General features: G+C 46.8%; 1 protein-coding gene across 2 annotated transcripts in view; it reads right to left on the bottom strand.

Annotated features, from left to right (window-relative positions):
• Positions 1-23,518, bottom strand: part of LOC144138901 (uncharacterized) — a 917,654-nt gene that overhangs the window by 188,383 nt on the left and 705,753 nt on the right. For both annotated transcript variants that reach the window (XM_077671409.1, XM_077671410.1), the window contains 5 exons: positions 23,084-23,329; positions 22,211-22,468; positions 18,273-18,417; positions 15,758-15,810; positions 8,696-8,794 (listed from right to left, as the gene is read on the bottom strand). In XM_077671409.1, coding sequence (XP_077527535.1) covers positions 8,696-8,794; positions 15,758-15,810; positions 18,273-18,417; positions 22,211-22,468; positions 23,084-23,329 — 801 coding nt within the window. The remainder of the gene's footprint in view (positions 1-8,695; positions 8,795-15,757; positions 15,811-18,272; positions 18,418-22,210; positions 22,469-23,083; positions 23,330-23,518) is intronic.

The raw sequence follows: 23,518 nt of genomic DNA, 5'->3' as shown, positions 1-23,518 counted from the left end.
TCTGTCCCTTCCCGTACACTTTCGCTGCGCTCTTCATGCGGACAATACCGACGCCGGCTTGTTCACTTATTTTTCGGAATGGTGACACTGTACTGTTAGTGTATACGTATGCCCCAAGCAGGCGATAATAAGCGAAGCGTTTTTTGGCGTTTATGGTTCAATATTCTCGCGTGAGCCTTCATCACATCTCGTCGCCCAAAACTTCTCGTACTCAGGCGCTCTAAAGTAGCGAGGTCTTTAAAACCCAGGAGCACGGAGTGCCCAGGAGCGCGCTATCGCTCCTGGAGGAACGGTGGCGATCGCGCCCAGCGCGTACGTGAGCCGCTCGCGAGCAATTATTTAGCGACGCTCTCGCGAAAGGCCGTAGCATCGTTGCTCCCTCCCAACTCATCCGATAAGGCGCCATGCGGATTACGCTGCTACGAGAGCAGAGCTCGCGAGGAGTGACGAAACACGCGGGAAGGCGCCGGTGTGTATAACACGGCGAATGAGATGAAGATAGCCGCGTAGGGACACATGCATACGTGCCCGCTTTACAAAACGCCTCCCGCGCGAAGAGGCGCGTTTCGAAAGAACGGGAGGTAAAGTGACGCTGACAAACGAAGAAGAAAGCACGCCCGTAAGCCGGCTGGCGCAATCAAGAGAGGCCCACCGGGCGGGGCGGGAAATTGGCGTAAACGTGGAAGCGATAAGCGAGGCCTCTTCCACTCTGGCTGCACGTGTTGGAATGAGAGAATGTAGCGCGCGTTGGTCTAATGGTAATCGATGACCGGGCTGTTGTGTGTGACGTGTTGAGCTGGGGCGGCATTCTCGTTTGTCCGTTTTGCATCCCTTTTATTGTGACGTACTTCCAGCTGTAGGCAGGCCTTGGGTTGACTTTCGCGCAACTGTACTTGTAAACCCATTTTAAACGACTAAGCCTGTTTTAAACTATCTTTTATGTGTTTATTGTTCCGCCAGCGCACCAGCAACAATGTGGCGAAAAATCGTCTGCTCCGAGAAGCCGCGGCTCATAGCTCCGCCGTGCTTGCATCATGTCACGTCACATCCGAGTGTTCTCTTTTAGCTAATGAGGGCTTGCTCAACGGACACTTTTGAAACAGACACGAAACAGACAAAACATGAGAATACCGCCCCTGGAGCGAAATTTAACTTCGCTGCGCCCGTCCACACGAGAGGCTGCTAGCGGGCGTTCTCATTTTTAGCTAGCTGTACGCACTGCAAGTGTTTGGGTTGGAGCGGACCAACCGCGCTCCGCTACGGCCACAACGTATACAAAGGACGGATTCGAACGGGAACAGCGGCGGAGATTGGCCGAGACAAGCGCGAGTCCGCTGCTGTTTCTCCCACGACCGTTTCTTGCTCGCCTTGTTCCAGAGCCTCACGAGGGGAACAAAAAGACAGCGCCAAGGAGCCCCTAGATCTCCCCCCCCCCCCCCCCCCCCCCTGACAAATTGCTGTCGTCGCGTCGCGGCAATTGCGCCACGAATCTCCGCCGACAACGTGTTCCCGAATGGCTGCCGGGCCCTGCAGAAGCGGACGACGGCCCGGGGTGGCAGAGGCGATGACGGCTCCGACGAGAACAAATGGCCATCGGACGCGAAGGGAGCGTGTATGGGATGAAAGCGGCCGTGCAGGATGCGGGAAGGGCGCGCTCGAGGGATGTGGACTACGCGCGCTTTCGCCGCCATTTTGTCATTGCCTGCTCGCGCCCGCCGAGGTCCACGCGTGGGTGGGTGCCTTGTAGCGTTGAAGTGTTCATGCGCTACAAAATAAGCGTGAGCAAAAAATTAGCAGTGGCTGAGCTCGGTTATGCCAGGATATACGTAGCGCGAGCCAAGGTTCAGCTGGTTATTCTTAGCTTTGGTGGTTGTCTAGGATTAGCTGATTATCATGCTTACTGCTGCTAAAACGATTTCCAATCCAATAGAATCCAATTCAGTCGCGGCGGCGGCGGCTCCGGCACGTCAGCTGTGCTACAGTGTACTAGCTGTGCGCCGTGAGACGACACTGCTCCTCGCGCATGCCCAGCACGGCTCTCCAGGAGCCGCGCGAAACTGCTCAACCTCGGCCAGCGTAGCTCACACTACAAAAAAGAAACAACACTTACGCGGCCACCTAAGCTTCCTCTTGCGATGTCAGAATGCGTGAGCACCACTTCTCGTCGAGTTGCGAATTGTCGAATCGGCTTTGAGCACCTGGCGGCTGCTGTTATGGTCATTGGCCAACAAAGCCGAAAGGGGCGTCACAGCCAATAGGAACTTTAGGTGGAGGTTTCCGGGTGCACAAGCAGCCAATGGGAATTTTGCTTGCGGGTTCCGGTTATGGGGGTCTGGGCAGGCAATTTCTTTTCGCCAGGTGACGCGCGAGTGCTGCTCACGCATTAAAAAAATAGCTGAATCACCTTGGCTACTACGAGAAATAAGGGGCGTTCTCCCTGAAGATGCATGCAGCAGACGCAGCAGCAGTGCGTATTCATTTTGGAAAAAATAAGGGTACACACGTATGCAATGCCGTTTTGTTGGCTTTGTGTGCCCAGATGAACAGTGGAGAACAGCTTGTATACATCGAGTGCGACAAGAGGCTGTGCCTGGACGCACGCGGCCTCCGTCGCTCACCCTAGGGTGCAATGGTGAACAGAGCCACAAAAGGCTTGTTTTGACGAACGCGTTTCCAGCGGTCATTTTGCGAGTTCGTACAGCAGCGACACGACGGCTGGTCTTCGGACCGAGACATAGGAATGGAATCTCGATCGTCACCCGAGTACACGCTCTCTCTGCTCTGACCGGTAGCCTTGCCCCGCGTCTTTATTTCAAAGCTCGTTTGGTAAAATTTCTTTCGTCAGAAGCATCCCTGGAACCATTTTAGCAGAAAACCTGCAGAGCAGACGTTGATCAACTATGCCTTACGTCTGTCCCGAAATTGTGGCGCCTTCACGGCTATAGCTCAATCGAATTAGTCTTAACCGACGTGGTGAATGACTGGTACTAGGTATCCTTAATGGGCAAGTAAGTTTCAATGCCTAGCATTATTAGGCAAGTACTAAAAGGTGTGATGTCTACGTCGGCGTGCGAATGCCCAGATTGGCCTTGTACGAGGGGAGAAAACAGTGGTACGAAGCAACGCTTCCAGGATGAAAAATACGCATCCCCAACATGGAAGGGCGTCATTTTCTTGACGACCAGGAACGCGTGTACTCCTTATACCCCCCTGGGCGGCCAAGTTGCTTAGAGAAATGCCAAGGCCTATCATCTCCTGCTTTGTTTCGTTTTGCTTCTAATAGCCTAAAATGGTTAGCAAAAAATAGCTCGCGAAATAGGCTTGAACGTAGTGTTTTTTTTTTAACACGTATGGGCGTTCAAGAAGCTGAAGGCTCGCCTTTCCCAAAGCCAGTGTTACAGGTGAAAAAACAGTGTGGATGACCAAGGAAGTCCTGGGAATAGCCACGGCGGCGACACGACTAACGTTCGCAACCGGGCTGTAATATTTATGTGCCTGTTTGCTTGACATCATAGATCATTTGGAGATTCTCCAAAGTAACACAACATACAGCGGGCGAATTGTACCGCAGTGCTTTTACTCACCGGCATTCTTGCCGCTGTTCTCAACAACAATTATCCGGAGATTTTCCGAAATCAAGAATAAATAAATACTCGCCCGCTGACCAGCGACGCTCATCATGCGCACTACAGACCGTTTGATTTTGCAAGACCATGAATTTTCACAACATTAACGAAGCACTCTGCTGAGCAATGCTGCGGCCACAAAAGTACCGTCTTGTTTCCAGGTTGCTGATCGATGCACGCGTTTTGTAACTAACTTTTTCTAAGTCGGTTAGTTCTCTAGCTCCTGCAGCTACAAATTATCTAACGCAGGCCTTGCATTATCGCCTCTGCAATCAGTTTAAACGGGAATCTTTGCGGAGAGACGGTGACAACAGGCTCGGCTGCCGAAACAACGCGCAACGCGCCGCTTGGAATTCTTCGCGATTCGTCTTTTTTTCTCGCTCGACTATAATCCGGTATCAAAGCAAGTTACTTTCTACGAAGCAAAAAGAAATCCCTACGAACTTTCGAATTCCCCGATAATTAAGAAAATAAAATGACGCCCCAGTGGGAATGTTGAAAAGTTCAATGCTTTCCTGCGTCCAAGTGACGCAATCCAACGGTGACAGAAGAACCTCCTGAACAATATTTAAGTTCACGAAGTTTTTTTTTGTAGGAAGCGCCCAATTGCATGAGCAAGTGTCGGTGACGCAAATTCTCGACGCAGAAACCGATGAACGGTACAACCGGCCGTTCGATTTCCTTGATACCCATTGAATTATCGAAAATTTGTACTGAAGTTCGCTACATTAAAGGGGTCCTGAAATGCCTTCCGCCGATGCACGGATGTACATGTAACCAAATAAAGCAATGTATTAGCAATCTCCTCTGCAAGAATTTTGTTAAAGCGATGAGTATTAGCTGAGAAATCGTAAATCAAAAACTGCGAATTATCGTCGCGCCGTATTTCCTCCTCCTTTCAACTGTTCCTTCGCTGTTGGCCTCCCCTCCCATGATGCTCCGGTCCTCAGCGGTGACGTACTTCCGCTATTGCGCTCCCACAGACTGCCGTCTGCTACGGGCCAGCTCTTTCGGCTTTTTCATCTCTGTAAACACCATGGACACAGGCTGGAAAAGCGAACGAATGACCTGGCCGCATGTGTGCGGCCTGGCCTTGCCCTTTCGCGGTGTACGTAGGTGCAGTTGGTATCGGCGGCGAACTCGCAGCCGCGTGGGGAGAATCGTGCGCTCGTTCCCTTTGGTGCACCGCGCACTGTTTATCCAAAAAGCGCGGTCTCAGATGTGGCCCCGCTGGTGCCGGGTGTTATTTTGCGGTGGTTGTAATTCCTACTACCGGCGGCATGTGAAAAAAGACATTTTCAACCGACACAGAACCCGTGCGGCGTGCACAAAACGCGCCGGATCGGATCGCTTTATCAGCGGCGATGAACGTGAAGGCGAAGAGCAAACCAACGCTGCACTCGATCAGCGAGAACCCGTGTTCTGACAAGCTGCACCCGTGTGTTGCATTCAACACTCACGGGAAAGCGTTTGTTTGCACTTGTTTGGATAGTCGTAAAATGTCCAAACACTCCGGCACTCCGCTAGCAGATCAGCCGGCGAGACATTTCGGAAAACATTTGACAGATGGCGCCGTATGCATTAGTGTGTCGCTACGCAAAACTGATGAGACGCTCTACTAAAACTCCCATCGCGGTGTCACGTAGCGGGACGCAAAAATTTAGCGTTTAGCCTATGCAAAGGCCACAAACGCTGTACTAAAACCCTATTAGCAGCAAAATAGCGTGCGTATGTGAAAACGCTTGCGTTTACAAAGCTGCACGCCGAGCGCGTACGTTTCAAACCTAGTGACATCGTTTAAATACACTGGCAAGCACAGTGTAACGTAGTTAGATATCAACCGTATGCTCAGGCGACAAGCAAGAGCTTGTTTTATGTGGGGCGGAGATTGCGCATAAAGGCCCCTTCGCACTTGCGACGAAAGCGAGTGAGAGCGGCAGGAATTCCGTCGCTTTGTCGCGCGACGATCGTTTTTGTCGAATGGTCGGGACAAATTTTGGTTGCGCGACAGAATTCCCGTCGCTTTCGCTCGCTTTCGTCGCAAGCGGGAATGGAAAGTTCTGCCGCTGCCGTCTGCTACGCAGCTCGGATGTAACCGCGCGATCTGCTCGGGCCGGATGAACGCGCACACTCCCGCACGGCAGCGCCCCAAGCGGCAGACGGCCGCGTACATCGCTCCCGGCGCCCGCCTGGAGCCCGCCCTCGGCACACTAGCCAGTATATTTCAGGCACTATAATGGAGGAAAGATTTTTTGCTTCCGATGAACCTAGTTCTTTGCCCCTGTGTTTTTAAATACGTGAAGTGGTTAGCACGTCGTCCTCACGCAGCTCTGTATCGTCGTAGCATCGCTGATTGTCCGAACGAAGCTTGCAGCTAAGCCAATGCAGCGACCGAAGCTGTGTGTGTGTGTGTGTGCATCGCCTCCTGTGTGTTGTGGACGCGTTCGTTTCGCGATGAAATGCGACATTGTACTTCTGCGGGTGGATAGTGCTTCCCATGGTCTGGATTATCTTTCTCGAACGACGTACCACTCAACCTCGCATGGGGTATGTGCAGTGTGCCTGGCTAAAAGCCTTCTCGCTTGCGCGCCAGAGTTGTGACTTGCTGCTCGTCCCCGCAAACCGGGTGTGAGGTGAGTGCCGAATTTACGACGGGCAGGAGGAGGCAACTCATCGTCTGTCAATCGCGGTTCAGACTTGCAACGCATGTTGTGACGTTGCGTTCGTTCGAAACGCATCTCTGGATTGTTTTGAAGTTGAATAAAATGTACGCGTCAAACCCGGGCATTCGGCTCAGGGCGTTCTCTGCGATTGCACCAAAGAAGTGCCACGGGACTTTCTTTATGGTACGTACTCACGTAAGATAAAATCCACGTCGTGTTATGGCCGTGTTGCATTCAATACAAACGGTTAAGCGTTTGTTTACACTTGTTTCGTTTGTCGTAAAATGTCAAAGCACTCCGGCACTCCGCTGGCAGATCAGCCGGCGAGCCGACGCTGAGCAGACGACTCATCTCTTTGCCGGAAGTGCGTGAAAAAGCCACCCAATAGCAGGATGTCTAGCTCATGACGAACATCTGGGAATCGATGATGTAGACATGTGAAGATGGCGGCGTCCAAAAACACGAAGGAAAGGGTGAGAAAAAAGCGACAAACTTTGCAACAAAAGTGTGAGCTTTCCGCTGCGCGTAAAAGAGTAATACTTGGCACAGGTGACGTTGGCGACCCAATCTAGCGATTGCGCTAGTTCATTTAGTGTGCTCAAAATGCCTTTCAGGGCCCCTTTAAAATCAGCGTGCGACTTTCCTGGACGACGCGTGGCGTGCGAGCGCTTTGCGGCCGAACTTCGGTTTTCTTGATTTTTACGTAACACCTAATAATATACCTCTAAAGCTTTTCAACAGGAAATACCAGTCAGGAAGTTTTTGTAATAATCCCCAGATATACTAATAATATCTTATACTAGATATAATATATATACTAATATACTAATACTAGATATACTAATAGATATATAATATATATACTAATAATATTAATATCTAATATAGTAATAATAACCCCAGATATACTTCCTCACTCCAACAACCTTTGAATGAACGATGCTCTAAGAGCAGACCGTTCACAATCTAATGGTACTGTCGTGTTTTCTGTGCCCATTATTTACCGCTATGATGACACGCGAAAACTTCGGATGTAATAAACAGCACGCACGATTTTGAAGGAATCCCAACTTTCCCGGCCGTTCATTACCCGCCTAGCGGCACAGGCAGCGGTGAGACACGCAGCACACGACTGCGAAGGCGGCGACACCTTGTGGGAGCATCTAAAGGTAGCAGCGCCACACGTTGTCTTTTGCCGGATAGATGGCGCTATGGTCTGTAGCCCTGTGCAGGGAGCACCGTGGAATGGAGCGATGAGTTTGATGTCTACTACGCGCGCCATAAATCTACCTCCCCTGGGTAGGACTGCACCCCCCCCCCTTACCTTACCCGACACCCCCCAGAAAACTAGCAGCGGCTTACTTTTATTTTTTTCCCACATTTTTTGTGTTTAAAGGAGGAGGAGGAGGAGGAAAAACTTTTTTCAACTGAAGAGTTGGTAGGTGGGTAGGGTCCTTAGTAAAGGACTCTGATGTTCTACCTGCAGTCTTCACCTTTCCGGTCAGCCATCACTGCCTATTCGGGTCAGATCTGGCAAGTTCACTCTCCCGCTACTCGTAGGTAGGACTGGGAATTGGTTTCAAGCCTGGGTTATGCTGGCACTTCCAGACCATGTGATAAGGAGTAGCGCAAATAAGTGTGGCTTGATTGTGCACTGAGCTATGAAAGTGTTTCTCAAAGTTATATCCCTGGCCATTTCATCTGCGAGAATAAAAATTGCGTGTTTTCGCTTTTGTTTGCGTCAATATTTCCACTGAAGCAAAACGGAGAGACGAGCCACTCGGTGAGCATCCATGAGTAACTGACACATGGACGAGAAAGGAAAACGAGACACCTCATGAGCGACACCAGCTCATGGTGGAGAGGCTATGGAAGAGATCGCATACACATCAGAGTGATCTTATGTCCTCTCAGATTCATGGGCAGTTCGGCAGGCGTACAGATAAGTAGGTATCACATGCACGTATTTATGTATGCATTTTCCAAGTGACGTCCATCTTACGATTATGAAACATCTCTTTTGAAAAGACTGCGTACATATTAGTGCGGTGTCTTGTCATCTTAGAGGTGTGGACAGTCAAGACCATAGAAAATTAGATATCACCCGTGTGTATCCCGCAAGTCTACGACTTGTGGGATATGCACTTACTTAGTGTCCCATAAATATGTACGGTAGAACCACGTTGATGCATTATCAGTTCATACAATTTCCCAGTTACAGTGCTCTGAATTGTGAACACTGAAAATTCCCAAATAGTACGTTTTTTTACTGGATAGCACGCATCATTGAGGCTCTACTGTATCTTGTAATGCGAACAAGTGACATCTCCTGGAGAAATCGCGCGATCGTTGGTGCGATAGAAGCTGAAAGAGAAAGGAAAAAGTGCTTGCAGGGGCCCGACTCACATTGGTGGTGAGCTGCGACGTGAGTGTGGCCACCTTCTCGTTGGCCTGGTCCAGCTGCTTGCGCAGTTTCCGTATCTCGTGCGCCTGTTTCTCCTCCGTCTGTACGTAACGTGGTGGTGGAAGGCAGCCAGGGTGACGAGCAGGAACGGGTAAGAACGGGATGCGGAGGAGAGAGAGAGAGGGAAGAAAAAAGAAATGCGCGGCATATGAGGACACCATAGTTGAACGTACTGCGACAAACGTAATCATAATGGTTGATATGTGGCGTGCGTTTTTGGCATGGTATTTACTCAGTGGTGGTGATGACACGGCAAACAGAACGACACGATGACAAAACGGCACTGCTGTTTTAGAAAGTTTGCAAGAACTTTTAGGCATAGAAAATTCTTTCCGTTTATGTTCTTCTTGTGGTTTTCTGTTTTATAAGTCTTCTTCCATTTCTTTGTGAAATTTCTTGAAAAGAACTGCCATCTAGCATAGGCTGTGTTGAAGCTGTGAAAAAATCTGCTAAAGTATTTTTATAATAGCTGCTTGTCATAATTTCCCTCAACTTGTTCATTTTCAATGTGCAACAGTTTTTGCATTGCCCCCTAATAGCACACGTGCATATGCCTAGTAGCTGCACTCAGCATCTAGTCAAATAAAATCACATTGCTGACTCTGCGAACATCTTCCAGTAATTCCCATTTGAACACACTCAGTGCCTTGGCTCAGAAAGTTTGTCGCCTTGTTCTAATAGCCCTAGCAGGTATGAACACAGCATCCATGAACTCCATAAGTTTATGCAGCACAGCAGGCAATTCATATCATCACAAATGAACATCAAAAACTGTCATCCACATGCAATATGTAACTTCAGGAACAACTCAGAATACAGAAATACGGATTCATTGTAAATAAAGCGGTCTATCTTGCACGACCCGATTGAAAGGTGTCACATTTCCGCAAATGCCGCACTTTTAACCACTTGGAGTCTTTTTTACTCAGGATCTGATAATGCAGAGTTTACAATTAGTTCATTTTTGTGTTTATTAACCAACGATATTTGCTCAAACAGGTTTACTTGCCATTTATTTGATGTTTTCTTTCATTTAATTCCTTGCACTATGCACTTGAAAAAAATTATTATGACAAGTGACACAAAGCCTTCACTGCAATGGCCTGTTTGTATGTAACAGATAGATCTTGTGTTGTGCACGACAACCAAGAACAGCAAAAGTGACTGCAGTGTGTTTCACTTGATCTAATCCAGTGGCGTTGTGTTTTCATGCAGTAGTTTCTGTCTATATGCAATTGTTCTTTTCACTGAAGTGGCCTAGTTTATTCAACTTGTATATTGAAGCAACATCGTACAGCAATGTAGTAATTTGTGCAGTGGTTACAGCTTATCAGTGGAGATCTAGACTCAATAATTATCAGCACTGAGGTAACACGACCAATTTAGCCAACTTTATTTAACCAGTTATTTGTGCCTCAAATATCCTTGCATACAATGAAAGCTGTATGGAAGGACTTGGATGTAGCTACAACAAGGTGCATCAAAAGGACATCTGCCCCAATGTCATTACAATGCAGTGTCCTTAAACTGACACAGAAGTCACATGGTTTGTCTTTACTGCAATTTAACAAAAAATAACTGCATTTCTAAGGCAATACGGCAGCTCATGAGACAGGACAAAACTAGAGGTGTGGCAATCAGTGTGTTAGTACGTCCTCGGTTATTTTTACAGAAAAAGTGTGCACTGATTTGAGTCTTACGCTGCATAAGGTTGATGCTTTTCATTTGAGTCGCGTAATTTTTGTTTGTTCATATTATCAGTACACAATTATGAATTCATCCCTTTACGCAAATCGAATCGTGGCCAAGTGCCTTAATTGTTGCTTTGTCAATAATATCGTTGAAGTTCCAGGATGCCGGCCACCTTCATATTTAACTTTTTCTAATTCACTTCGTGGAGATGCGTAAATTTTTTTTGCACCACAAGCCTCAGGTCACAATGACTGACGTTCTGGAAGAAGACAATGAGCATTTCAGTAAACAGAAACTCTTGTGTCGGGAATGATCAGTGGGAAACCCTAGTGGACAGAAAGTATGCCCTTTAGTATACAGCCCCCCATTGGCTGCAACCTCTTCAGCTATGTAGCCTTGCCTGATTTAGCCTTGCTGCAGTGGACGATCGGAAGCTTTCAGTTTAGCCTTGCAGTACCTTCTGCAGGGCACACACACCCACCAGGCTACTAAAACCAGATCCAGATTCAGAGTTCACACTCCGAAGGTACGCATTGATTGTGAAACATGCCACTGTACATAGCTGCAATGTTATTTAGGCCAGCTTGAAAAGAGTTTAACATGCACCAAAGACTCATGCATCCAAGGTGTTTTTGTAGTTTACACTATTGTAATGCAGCATCTTTGACTGGTAATCAATTCCGAAACCAAGGGACACATGATTGCACTGAGATCGAGGTGAAAAGCAGAAACACCCGTGTGCACAAGATTTCGGTGCACGTTACAGATCCCCAGGTGGTCAAAATTAATCCGGAGCCCTCAAACGCCACGTTTTCTTTTTTCTTCAAGTAGAAATCAACTTGCTCAGCAGCAAGTTTTGTTAAACTGTAGCTGACGGTCGGTGCACCGGCTCGACGTTTTCATAGGCACGCTCAAAAAACTTTCCAAACTCTTCAAACAAATTATTATTTGAAATAATTTTTCTTAAGACCATTATTCAGATTAGCTGCAAAAATGTCAGTGTTTACACCACAATCAGGAGCTCTACTTTCGAGATGTTCATAAGGCTAGGTAGCTGTTATGTAACAAGTACAAAACCCCACTGCAAACTTTACGTATGTGACAACAAGAATAAATCAGGCTGAATTAGCATAGAAAACCAGGCTAGTTGGTACAAACTCACCTTCACAGTGCACAAATATGGGACAAAGGAGAGGATAACACTGTTTTGGTTCAGCACTTGTCCAGTGTTGTCCTCCCCTTTGTCCCGTTATTTGTGCGCTATGGAGAGAAATCAGGCTGAGTACTTTATTTCCAAGATCCCGTTAAGGCTGACAGACACCTTGAAGGGGGACAGCTAAAGATTATCATGAAGCAGCAGGGGATGTTCCTCATAAAATCTGCGCTGCTTTTAAACTTATGTGGGCACAACAATACACGTGGCCATACAATATACCAATAGGTGTTATTCATTGAAAAGTTTAGCTGTCAATTTCTTGGCTTGGAAACTGTGGAAACGGTCACAGACATGGCCGATGCGCCACGGACATGGCGCGGTTTGTGCCACTGCGCCCGCACGTTGAAGAAAAAAAAAACACTGGCATGCATCGTCTGCTCCGTTTCAACCTGAATCTCATCGGTGGTGTCAACGGAGATGTTATTAATTGCACTCACATTGGATTCGAGGCATTGCTTTGCGTTCGGTAGGGTAGAGTATAGAACATACAACACAAATCATCTGCTCAGCACGGACGAGTACCGCCATCCCACGGAGCCTGACGTAACCAGTGACGGCACACTCACATGGTTGCCTGAATGCGTGCCTCGCCAGTGAATACAAGCTATACGTCGAAATATAGGGTGAAAATTTTTGCCAAAAAATTTGGCGAAAGTCAGCTCTCCACCTATATGCCGCCCATTGGCGTGTTAGTTGTCATCTGGTGACCAGGTAGCCCACCAGACCCATTCAGACCCCTAAGGCGCCATCGCTACCGGAATCAATCGGACGCACTGCCATCTTTTTTTTCTTCTCTCCATAGAGGAAGACAGAGACAAACGATTTCATGTGGCCCGAAAAGAGTAAGAAGGCAGTGCCACTGGCGAAGCATGAGGCCTGGTTATAAAAAGTAAAATCAGTAAAATAAAAGAAGTTGTGCACCTAGTTTTTTTTTCTTTTCTGAGCCGCAAGGTAAAAGGGTTGACCTATACTCCGGCTCGATCTATATTCCTACCTGTATGGTAACAGCTAATCATTCTGCACAAAAAAATAATTAAAATCGATTTCATTTAAGGTAATAGATAAACCTTGCATGTACTAAATCATTGATAGATTTTGATGAAATGATAAAAGTAAATAATTGAATATTTAAAATATAGAGCGACAAACATAGCTGGAAAACATTAAAATAATAATTAAGGCTTTAGCGGCTAATGCTGGTGACGTTGTAGGCCTGTTTCTTGTGCTGGGAACTTTTTCAGAGAGTGGCAGGGTGTACTGAAAGGTGGATTCCCTGCATTAAACCTCACTCCTACCTTTCTCTCTCTCGCTTGCGGTGTGGTTGAGTAAATTTATTACTGGTCTGCGTCGAAATTTTTAACCAAGGTAGTGTGGAATGTAAATCACCACCCAGTGAGATTCTGATTGAGACGCTGTGCAACAGTGTACTTGACGGTGAACTGATCGTTGAATGCACCCAGGATTTTCAGGTTGCATTAACCTCCATCAGCCAAGACTTCAATTCACAAGGAGTTGTGGCAAATATGGTAAAACTAGGGAGGCTTCAATTTGCGCAAACCCTGATTTGCATTACGGATGCTATGGCAGAACTTTGATGCCTTGTACGTTAGGTGGCTTTCTAGGAGTGCAAACACACCAAGAGCCTAACCAGGCGTGAAAGACAAATGCACTGAGCTACCACCCAATTGTTGGCAGTGCACAAGGCAAGAAGAAAAGGCCAGGGGTGTGCGAGGTGAAAAGCTTGGTTTGCATTTATAAGGTGCTGTATCTTATCATTGCGGTTCTGAATGCTTGAAGATGCACGCACACTGAGTGTGGCATTTGTCAAACACTATCTGTTTCTTGCAGCAGGAGTGCTCACGTGGACAATTTTTAAAGAGATAAAATGGGAACACAGATGTCATGTTTTAGACTGCCTAGTTTATACCTTGAGCCCTCACGACTGACGAACACGAATTGTGCAAGGCAGAGCTAACTGGTACAGATAAGTGGATGCTTTCTCATTCAACTACATCATGAGGATTGCTTGGGTGTCCTCATAATTTTTCTGCCTATAACCTGATGTACGAGCCACCCCAAGTTGTACAAAATCCTAATACCACATTTTAAAACTAACTTGAATAAATGGCAATGGCCTAGCAGACAAAGCAGCCTTCTTTCCTTTAAAAAAAAGGCAATTCACCACGATTTCCTTCTCTCAGACAGGATTCACAGCAGCACTTCAGTGCATTGCTTGTAAGCCTGCTTTCAAGGAGCAATACACTGTGTAGTGTAAGAAACCCTGTGCCGAACTGATCATCCACTTCAGTGCAATCATGATTGATTGATTGATTGTGTGGCTTAATGCGCCGACGCAACGCAGGCGATGAGGCGTGCCATAGTGGAGGGCTCCGGATTAATTTTGACCCCCTGGGGATCTTTAACGTGCACCGAAATCTCGTGTAGACGGGCGTTTTTGCTTTTCGCCTCCATCTCAGTGCAATCATGTGTCCCTTGGTTTCGGAATTGATTACCAGTCAAAGATGCTGCATTACAATAGTGTAAACTACAAAAACACCTTAGATGCATGAGTCTTTGGTGCATGTTAAACTCCTTTCAAGCTGGCCTAAATAAAATTGCAGCGATGTACAGTGGCATGTTTCACAATCAATGCGTAGCTTCGGAGTGTGAACTCTGAATCTGGATCTGGTTTTAGTTGCCTGGCGGGTGTGTGTGCCCTGCAGAAGGTACTGCAAGGCTAAACTGAAAGCTTCCGATCGTCCACTGCAGCAAGGCTAAATCATGCAAGGCTTCATAGCTGAAGAGGTTGCAGCCAACGGGGGGCTGTATACTAAAGGACATACTTTCTGTCCACTAGGGTTTCCCACTGATCATTCCCGACACGAGAGTTTCTGTTTACTGAAATGCTCACAGTCTTCTTCCAGAACGTCAGTAAGTGTGACCTGAGGCTTGTGGTGCAAAAAAATTCACGCATCTCCACGGAGTGAATCATGATGAGTGGGCGAAGCACTGGTGATCGTTCTTACCTTCAATCACCTGTGACAGTGCTTACTGCTGCTAAAACGATTTCCGATCCAATCTAATCCAATTTAATTCAATCCAATCCAATGGGGCTCGCACATGCGCAGCACGGCTCTCCAGGAGCACTCTCCCTCCCTCTCTCTAACCTTTTTGTGAACCTATTATTTTGCTCTTGTTAACCTTTTGTGAACCTTTTGTTCACGGATGTTTCGATTTACACGGTGCTGTGCCGTGAGCACGGACGCTGGATGCCGGACAAGCCTTGGCCTTAACGTGCTTTGCCCCTAAAATGTGATACATAGTTTGTGCAACTTTTCTTGCCTTCGCCTTTCTCCCAAACACAGCATAGACAACCGTGTGATGGGTGGGAAGCTCTAGAGCACTAGGCACCAACTGCAGAGTGAACCCCTGGACCACCCACTGCGATTTGGAATGCCTCATGTGTTGAAACAGTGCATCACCACCAGTGGCACATTGGCACCTTTCCCAACAGACACACTGTAGTTCCACTGGTTTCCTGTGACAAAGTGCTCCATACCACCAGCAACCATGCAGATTCGGTCATACATACACGCTCGCTCTGCAGGCTATACTAGCACAGTTGATGTGTGTGTGTGTCGACCATGCACCGTGATAGCACCAAACCTGTGCTGTGCTTCTGGGTCATTACATGGCTTGATTAAGCAGTTTTCAAAGCAATGCAAGGCTTGACATTGGTGTCAGAATACAGCGACAGTGCAAATGCCCACTTGATTAGGCCATATGGAAGTAGAATTAAGCAAGACGGTATTTGTGGCAGGACATGTGCGTGCAGTTAGTGGGGAGCAGGTGTAGAAAAAAAAAATTTGTCTTGTATATCCACACATACTTCGATTTAGGCATAAATATTCGTGTGCTTGCGGTGTCTGAGCCCTCGTAATCCCTGGCCAACATTGACCGTATCAAAAACTTCAAGACTGACGTCAAGAACTGAACTCGAGCAAGGAAACTAAAGGTTTGCGTGGGAAATGGCATGGGCAGATCAGTAGATGCTACAACTTTACAAGAATTCATAAAAAATCAATCATCAGCTTACCGTCGAGTAGAGCGATGAGTTGGTGGAGACCAGTGAGAGCGAGGAGCCGTGGGCTGTGTGAAGAGAGATTGAGAGGTTAAAAAAAAAGCATGCTCAGTGCAAGCCCCATGTGCAGTGACGTAAAAGGCATGTACCCATTTAAAAACTAGCTATAGGTGTGCGCGAGATGAAACCGATAGATTTATGTAACACGCTATACGCCTTCGCGCTTCAATCACACGACTCGTGGTCCATGGCATTAGGCATAGTGCCAGCGAACAAGGCTACAAATTATGTACAGTAGACCAAACAGCAGCAAGGAGTGGCAAGTGATGACAAACGGAGGTCATCGGTTGGAAGCAGCACCACTTTGCCAGGTTCTAAATGATGCTTCTGGTGATTAAAAGGAAGCTGAAAGCATTGTCAAGAGCGAGGAGGGGGCCTCGGCTTAAGAATCCTGCAAGCCGGATGCGTAGCGTGAATGCAAGTGGAGTGTCGACACCTTGCACGAAGTCTATCATCAACAGGATGGAGCAAGCAAATGCAAGCAGCGAGAATGTCCAGCTGTAAACAATGAACCTTTCACGGCAGCAAGTCTCGCGATTCTGAATCGTTTCCCCAAGAGCACAGTTGGAGTCGCTTGTTTGTTGTACGAATGACTCTGGTGGGCTGATTCATGCAGTTGCTCCAGCCATGTGCTTCTTCAAACTCATGCTTCCGGTTGGTCTTAGGGATAATTTCTGTGAAACAAGGATGACCCTATCAATAGAGCTGAAACGAAGTTTAAACTGGCTGCATAGGTTTTTTGTTTTCGTCAGGGACAACTGAGAAGCATTTTTTACAAAGTGCTCAAGCACGGGACATTGAGCGTGCGCTTGGGTTCATTTTCAGCTCCTTCACAGCTGCCTATCTAGCCACATAAGAACACAGCTCAGTTAAAAACCTTTGATGGCACTCAACATATCAGTCAATAGCTCGAGGACAAAAAAATGCTTGCAACAATGACTGGTGTCAACAAAATAGCGAGCAACTAGTAGCTGCTGAAGAGACTTCAAGGTTACTTTTATTACGATTAACTCCTTATCTAGAGGTTCACAGTTAAATGTGATGTTACCCCCAGTTGCAGCAAAGTCACGAGTTAACTTGAATAAGTAAACATTAAACAAGTGCGTATGTTCGAAAATTCGGATTCTTCAAAAGTAGTGCTTGCTATTTGAGTCGACGTACAGCGTAGTGACGTACAGCGTAGTTTTCCAGTTTGAAGTATTTGATATTTCGAGCATTAAATGTTTATGAACAAAAAAATAAGAGAGGTCTTTGCCGCACGACACACCAACTTTTTATACTGGGGTACACGCTAAGAACGGTAATAGCTCATGTAGTGTGTCGCTCCACCGAAGCAACGGACCCAGATGTCAACTCGTGCTCGCGCTTTGAAACAAGATTGCACTGAATGCGCGACATCGTCTTTTTTTTTTTGACACCTAGTTTTTTTTTTGTCGTCGCTGTAGGAATTTATAAGCAGATAAAGTGCGAGAAGTCACGAAAATGACTCGTGTCACCTTGAAAATACTCGCAGTAAGGCACCGTTCGCGCCACGGAGAGTAACAGCTATCTGCAGTGATGAGGCACTGTGTCAACTTCAGTTGTTGTTCGTAAGTTGTCCTCGAGTATAGCTTCACCGCACAACATAGTACTTTGAGTTGTCTTTCGCGTACAATACTTGAGCTGTGCAAGAAAGAAGCCCTGGGTGGAACGAGTTTATGCTAACTCTGGTGCATGTTAGCTCAAGTGTAACACTACTTGCAAAAAATTTATAAGCCTGAAGGGAGATGTACACTTCCTCTATTTACCGTACGTATGGAACTTAAAAATCTTCAGGCGATGTATGTCAAATTTTTCTTCTGTATCTTTGTCATCTCGTCTTAACCTCCTTGCATTTTTATTTTTTTCAAACCATTTTCGATTCCAACACTGGTACATTAAGGTGTGTGTAGATGTTTTAGAAACTCTATTCACACTACAGCAGTGAAATCTGGATATTCAGTTTGACTCGCAGTGACTTTTTTATGCGCATTATACTCACGGTCTCTCTACCTTTAACATTCGCACACCTCGAACAAATATTACTCAGCAAACTGTAGAAATGTCCCCCCCCCCCTACGACAGGCTCCAGAATTGAAGCGATTATGTGCTATTGCAAGGAGCCCACCGTATTTTTTGCTGTTGCATTACTTTTGTTTTATCGTTGTTATTTTTTGTGCAGCACTTTTGTTTCATGTTTTATGTGCATCTTTCTTATTTTAACTGCACTTTCTTATTTGAACTTCCTTATTTAACCTTGTTTTAACTTTATTTCAACTTTATTTTTTAACTTTAAATTTTCACTTAACTTTCTTATTTTAACTTGCTACCAACACCAGTTCCACTGCATCTCTATGACATCATGCTGTAAAATGGGCCGATACCTTTTTTTACAACAGCGCATCAGATAATATCGAAACACAGCACTTAAATTCCAGCAGAAGGCACTCACTATCGTCGTCCTTGTTGCCGGCCATCTTGGACATGATACCGCCCACGGCGTAGTGTGACATGGTCATAGAGTTGCGCGGGCCGTGCTGTCCCCCTCCGCTACCGTGCATGGGTGATGACAGGTACATATACCGGGAAGCAGCGGCCTGCGATGTGCAAATACAACACATCACATCAGACACACTGCTCTTGCCCAAGGTGGGTTGTTCGCAAAGGATGTCGTCAAACAATATGTTTTAAAAAGAAAGCTTTCTCAGTGGGACCGATGGCGTCTTGTAAAAAAACTAATGCATTAAACTAATGCAAAAAAAGAAAAAAAGAATGCAAAATGCAAAAACTAATGCACTTCCAAAAGATAATGCATTTCCTCATAGACCCGTTGGTCGACCAAAAAGCTATAACGAGATCTTTGGACACACGGTGCATGTGTGAAACCGGGCTTCCACTGTGTCAGAATGGTTACTTGAAAATCGTGATAAAAGGCCAGCTCTATAGATAAGACAATACATGCATCGATCATGTTCATGTATAAAAAGTACAATAGTGCCCTTTAGCTCGTTAACCATGTATCGGTATGCTTTTAGATAGTTCAAATATGCGGTTACTTAGTGCGCGAAAAGTCATCACGTGGGTTTGTTTTTTATCTGCAGTTTGGGTCTTTGAAGGTTTGACAAGCGATTCGGCATACTTTCAAGGGCAGGGTGGAAGCAGGGGTTTAATCAGAATTTCGATTTTGGGGGGGTGTCGGTGGGATGTTTGGGGGAGGGGGATGTATAAATTCCTAGGCAGGGTGCTTGTGGAATCTTTTTTGGGGGGTGTCGAAGTTCTTTAGGGGGGGGGGGTGTTGCGGGGGGTGTTAGGGGGGGTGTATAAATCCCTGGGTGGAAGCACTTTTAGTGAAGGTTCTGTCACACTTTTGGTACACTTTTGATGTCAGAAAGCTTTCATGCTTTTTCTCAACTTTCTTTGGGAAGGGTTGGTACATATTTATTATTAAAGTAAGTAAAATAGAAGAGATTCGTCAAAGTTACTTTGGCTACCTTCCTGAACAAGTGCTAAACAGAGTGTGAATGCATAGCTTTTGTACATCGCTAAAGTAACCACGAAAACAGCCCACTATGACAATGCTGGAAAAGTGTCAAATCAAGATAACTTCCTCCAGTAGTTTAGCATGAGTTGATTACACAGAAAACAGCTTCATCTTGACATCAGTGACTGTTTCGATTTGACAAGTCCTTGTGTATATATGAGTGCAAACTTGTCATTGTGTTCCAATTCCATGCAACCAGGTTTGCAGTATGTCATACAAAAAACAATAATAAGAAAAATGGAAAGGTATGTGAAAGGAAGTGAGGCGAGGTGATCAGGCACGTGAAAAGAACCGTTCATTGCAGTCAGCCAGCGGAGGAGCCAGGCATACGAGTGTCATTTTGGGTTGCCTCAGGCGCTTGCCGCCCACAGCCACATGCCGATGGTGTCAATAATTGTCATTGTAATGGCAACGCAATGGTGTACGATTGGTCACATATCTGTGCAATGCAACTTTCAGGCAAAAAAAATGAAATCAATACGTGTTGAAAGCAGAAAATACCTCTATGTGCAATTTTTGGCCACATATCTGTGCAATGCAATTTCCAGGCAAAAGAAATGAAATTAATACATGCTGCAAGGCTTGGGAGTGGGCTAGTTGGTGTTTTAACATCTTGAAGTGCAGAGGTGCGCTACCTGACACGAAACGTAGAACAGGGTGAATAACCTGTTCTTGTCTGTTTTTGTGTTATTCACCCTGTTCTACGTTTCAAATCAGGCAGCGCACCTCTGCACTTCAAGATAATACATGCTGAAAGCAGAAAATATCTTTATGTGCAATAGTAGATGGTGGGAGAAGTCAAGAGCATGTTAAAAGCCTTGGGTCAGAAGCTGTTAATCAAGTCTTCATTGTGCTTTGAGAGAAGTCTCCTAGTGGCACCGGCAGTCAACCATTCAGATGAGCTAATCAAACTTGTACATTTCAAACTAACATGGTGCACTTTTTGTATACACCAAAGCAAATGCACCCAATAAAGGATAAGGACAGGGCAATACACAGCAGCACCATGCTAGTGTCTTGTTTGCGTCCATTTCTTCATGCTATTCTAGTGTTCTTCGCTGAAGTGATCCACAACTTTTGGCTACGCACCCACTGTGGTGCTTAGCTTGGAGCTGGGAATTGGATTTATGACCACAGTTGCTGTTTTGGGGGGAAAAGCAAAAAAATCTAAACGTAAATGTTTTAAATCCCACTAACATGAGGGGAGTAACTGTTCAGTACTACTTTTGTTTGTCACTAAACATGCCTATGTGGTAAAGAGCACAACAGAGACAAGGTGCAGAATTTGGGGCACTTCTAAAACGACCTGAATGCCTTGCATGCACTTTGCCTGTTTTTGAAGACTTCGATCAGCCAGGAGATTCAATACTCATAACAGCATTTTTTCACATATAAATGTTGTCACTGTGAGGTGATGTTCTGGACAAAATTAAAGTTGCTCTAATCCTGCATGAACACAACACCTTATCACCTGGGGAGAAGAGACCGCGCATGGTATGGTTAAACAGTTACTTTATTTGTGCTGGGTTAGGTGATCATGTGTTTGCAATATATCAGAGAATTGACAAACACTCTGACTGTACCAACCATGCAGTAATGTGCAAAAGCAGCGAACATTCCTGCTTTATAGTGTAGCCCAATACGCACAGTGGATGTGTGCTACTCTGTGGGCATGCAACATTTTTATAGGCATTAGAGTATGCACACAACATGCAAAGGGGGCACATATTTCTCGTGGTCGACCCTCTCAGGGCTTGTGCTTCAAGTGAGTGTTTGACTGGCTAATTGATTGCCTTGTCACCGAGCTTTTATTTAAGCGGTACTCACCTGATCACATTCCTATGGGCCCCACCACTTCATGACCCACGGGTTTAAAAAGCATTGTATACCAATACGAAAAGGCTTACAAATGCATAGACAGTTCCTAACAACCTAGTTTGGTTCTTTCAGAAATAAGTCGCTTCAATGTTGAAATGAAAAATAAACAAGAAACACAGATTGGTTTATCTAGTTTTCACTAGATGGCACTATCTGTCTAGCAAGTGATAATTTTCTGTATTTATTTCAGTACAGAAGTCAAATATTTCTAAAATAAGCGAAATAGGCCGTTGTGAACGTTTATATGCATTTGGAAAACATTTTGTATTCATGCTCGATGGGTGTTAAGCCCGTGGGTCATGAAGTATAAAGTCCCATAGGAATGATTACAGGTGAGTCCCTCTTAAAGCATTGGCCAATCCCACAAGCATGCGGGTATGCGCAATCGTGTTGGTGTACATGTACCACTGCTAGAACAATAGCACCACCGGTTTGATATGTACGTAACAATTGGGTTGGAGGTGTATGGCGTGAAATTGTACCTGCAGCTCAACGTCAATGAGTGCCATTTATAATGGGTACCAGTTCAGGGCTCTAGGCCGCGAAACATGATTATGCCTAACACCGTATGTTTAGGCTTAACGTTAGGTAACCTTCAAGTTGACCCATGATATGCTCGGCAACGTCACAGTCATTGTACGTCGAGTGGCGGGGGGCCGCTGACGGCGTTCACCTCAGAGCGTGGCGTTAAGCCTAACGTCGGGCCGTCACATGCCAAGGGAACCCCTGCCTTTAATGCGCATCTACCTTAGCGCAAGCGTGTTATAATTGGCAAATACAGGAGGCTACGTGACAGGGGCTTTATGAATTTCTCGGCAAAACCAGCAGACGTAGAGCGATAGTGCTTTCGCGCCATCTATTTTAAACAGCGCCCCCTGTTCGTGCTTTTCCTATTGAATCTTCAGCACAGTGCACCCTTCCCACTGCATGCGGGAGTGCGATGTGCACGAGGCAAGTGTCATGGGATATACCTGTCGCCCCTGGGGCGACGGGGGGCAGGAAGGGGTTCGGACAGGGAAATCCGGGGCGGGGCTCGGGCAGCAGCCCTCATCAGGCGGGGAGGAGGGCATGGGGTCGCAGCCGCCGCTGGCCGACCGCAGCGACTCCGAGCGCCCGATGCGGCCGGGACAGGTGGCCGTTCCGGACACGATGATGTCGGCCAGGTGACGGCGACGGCGGGACAACATGGGCGCCACCGCGCCTCCCGCGGACAACATCACAGAGGACCACTATACTCAGGAAGGGGGTAGACAGGTGGCCGGGCAGGGTTTTTAGGGCAGGGAAAATGCGAGAGGGAGACAGGCAGACAACAGGAAGGGGTTAGTTCAAGCAATGGCACACGGGTGCGTGTGGGGCTGAGTACAGAAAGACACCAAAAGGTACCGGGACCGAGGCTTCTGTGTAGATATATGCGGGACGTTACGTGAAATATCCGATTAGAAAGAACAAGTGTATGTGTTGCTAACCCGACAATCTCGTATCTCAAACGCCCAACTATGACCAAGCGTTCGCATGATGTTCTAAACAGCCGCATTATTCATAAACAGTTAACTGGGAACACGGTCAGGACAGCTGTTCACCGCATGCACATTAAAATATCGAAGGTCTCGGGGTAGAACGCTGGCTTTGTTATAAGCGGAACTGCGTTAAAAGCAGACATGGTATTTGCTCGTCGTGCACTGCATTACGGTCCACGAAAAACTCGGAGTAAGGGGAGGATTCCAACAAAACGACTTTAATTGTGAAGAGTGCGCACAATTCCTAGCAACTGTAAAGTAGCGCACATCTTGCAACAAGGAAAATGAAAACGAATGCGCATGTGATGGCGCAATGGACTGGCGTACCTGTCCGTGGGCGCTGGAGGCCGTGGAGGAGAGGGACTCCATGCTGTCGGCCTCGGCGATGCTGGAGCCTCCTCCGAAGGTCCTCCCGACCGGCGCCGAGGCCACGGACGCCGAGCACGAGGTCGGGCTGTGCCGGAGCCAGGCGTACGGACTCGAGTGGTCGAGCGTCATGTAGTTGTCGCTCTCCGACCCCTTGGCCGAGGGCACCGACAGGCGGGGCCGGTCCCTCATGGGAGCCGTGCCGTGCTGCGAGGTGGCGTCAGCTAAGATTAACGCCTTTCTTGCGTCCGAGTGCACAAATGATCTGTGACTGACCATAAGGACAAGAAGACGCCGGCGATCAATTCCTCTGGGCAGCTACGCCCCCTTACCTCCTCGTCGCACCAACACGCGGGGGTTGCAACGCTCACTTGCTGCACTCTCCACCACACTACC

Source organism: Haemaphysalis longicornis, unplaced genomic scaffold (assembly GCF_048455015.1).
Source record: "Haemaphysalis longicornis isolate Haplotype H1 unplaced genomic scaffold, Haemaphysalis longicornis Haplotype H1 scaffold_5, whole genome shotgun sequence".
Lineage (NCBI taxonomy): Eukaryota > Metazoa > Arthropoda > Arachnida > Ixodida > Ixodidae > Haemaphysalis > Haemaphysalis longicornis.
Note: the sequence above shows the minus strand (reverse complement) of the source record. Positions and strands in the feature narration are given on the sequence as shown.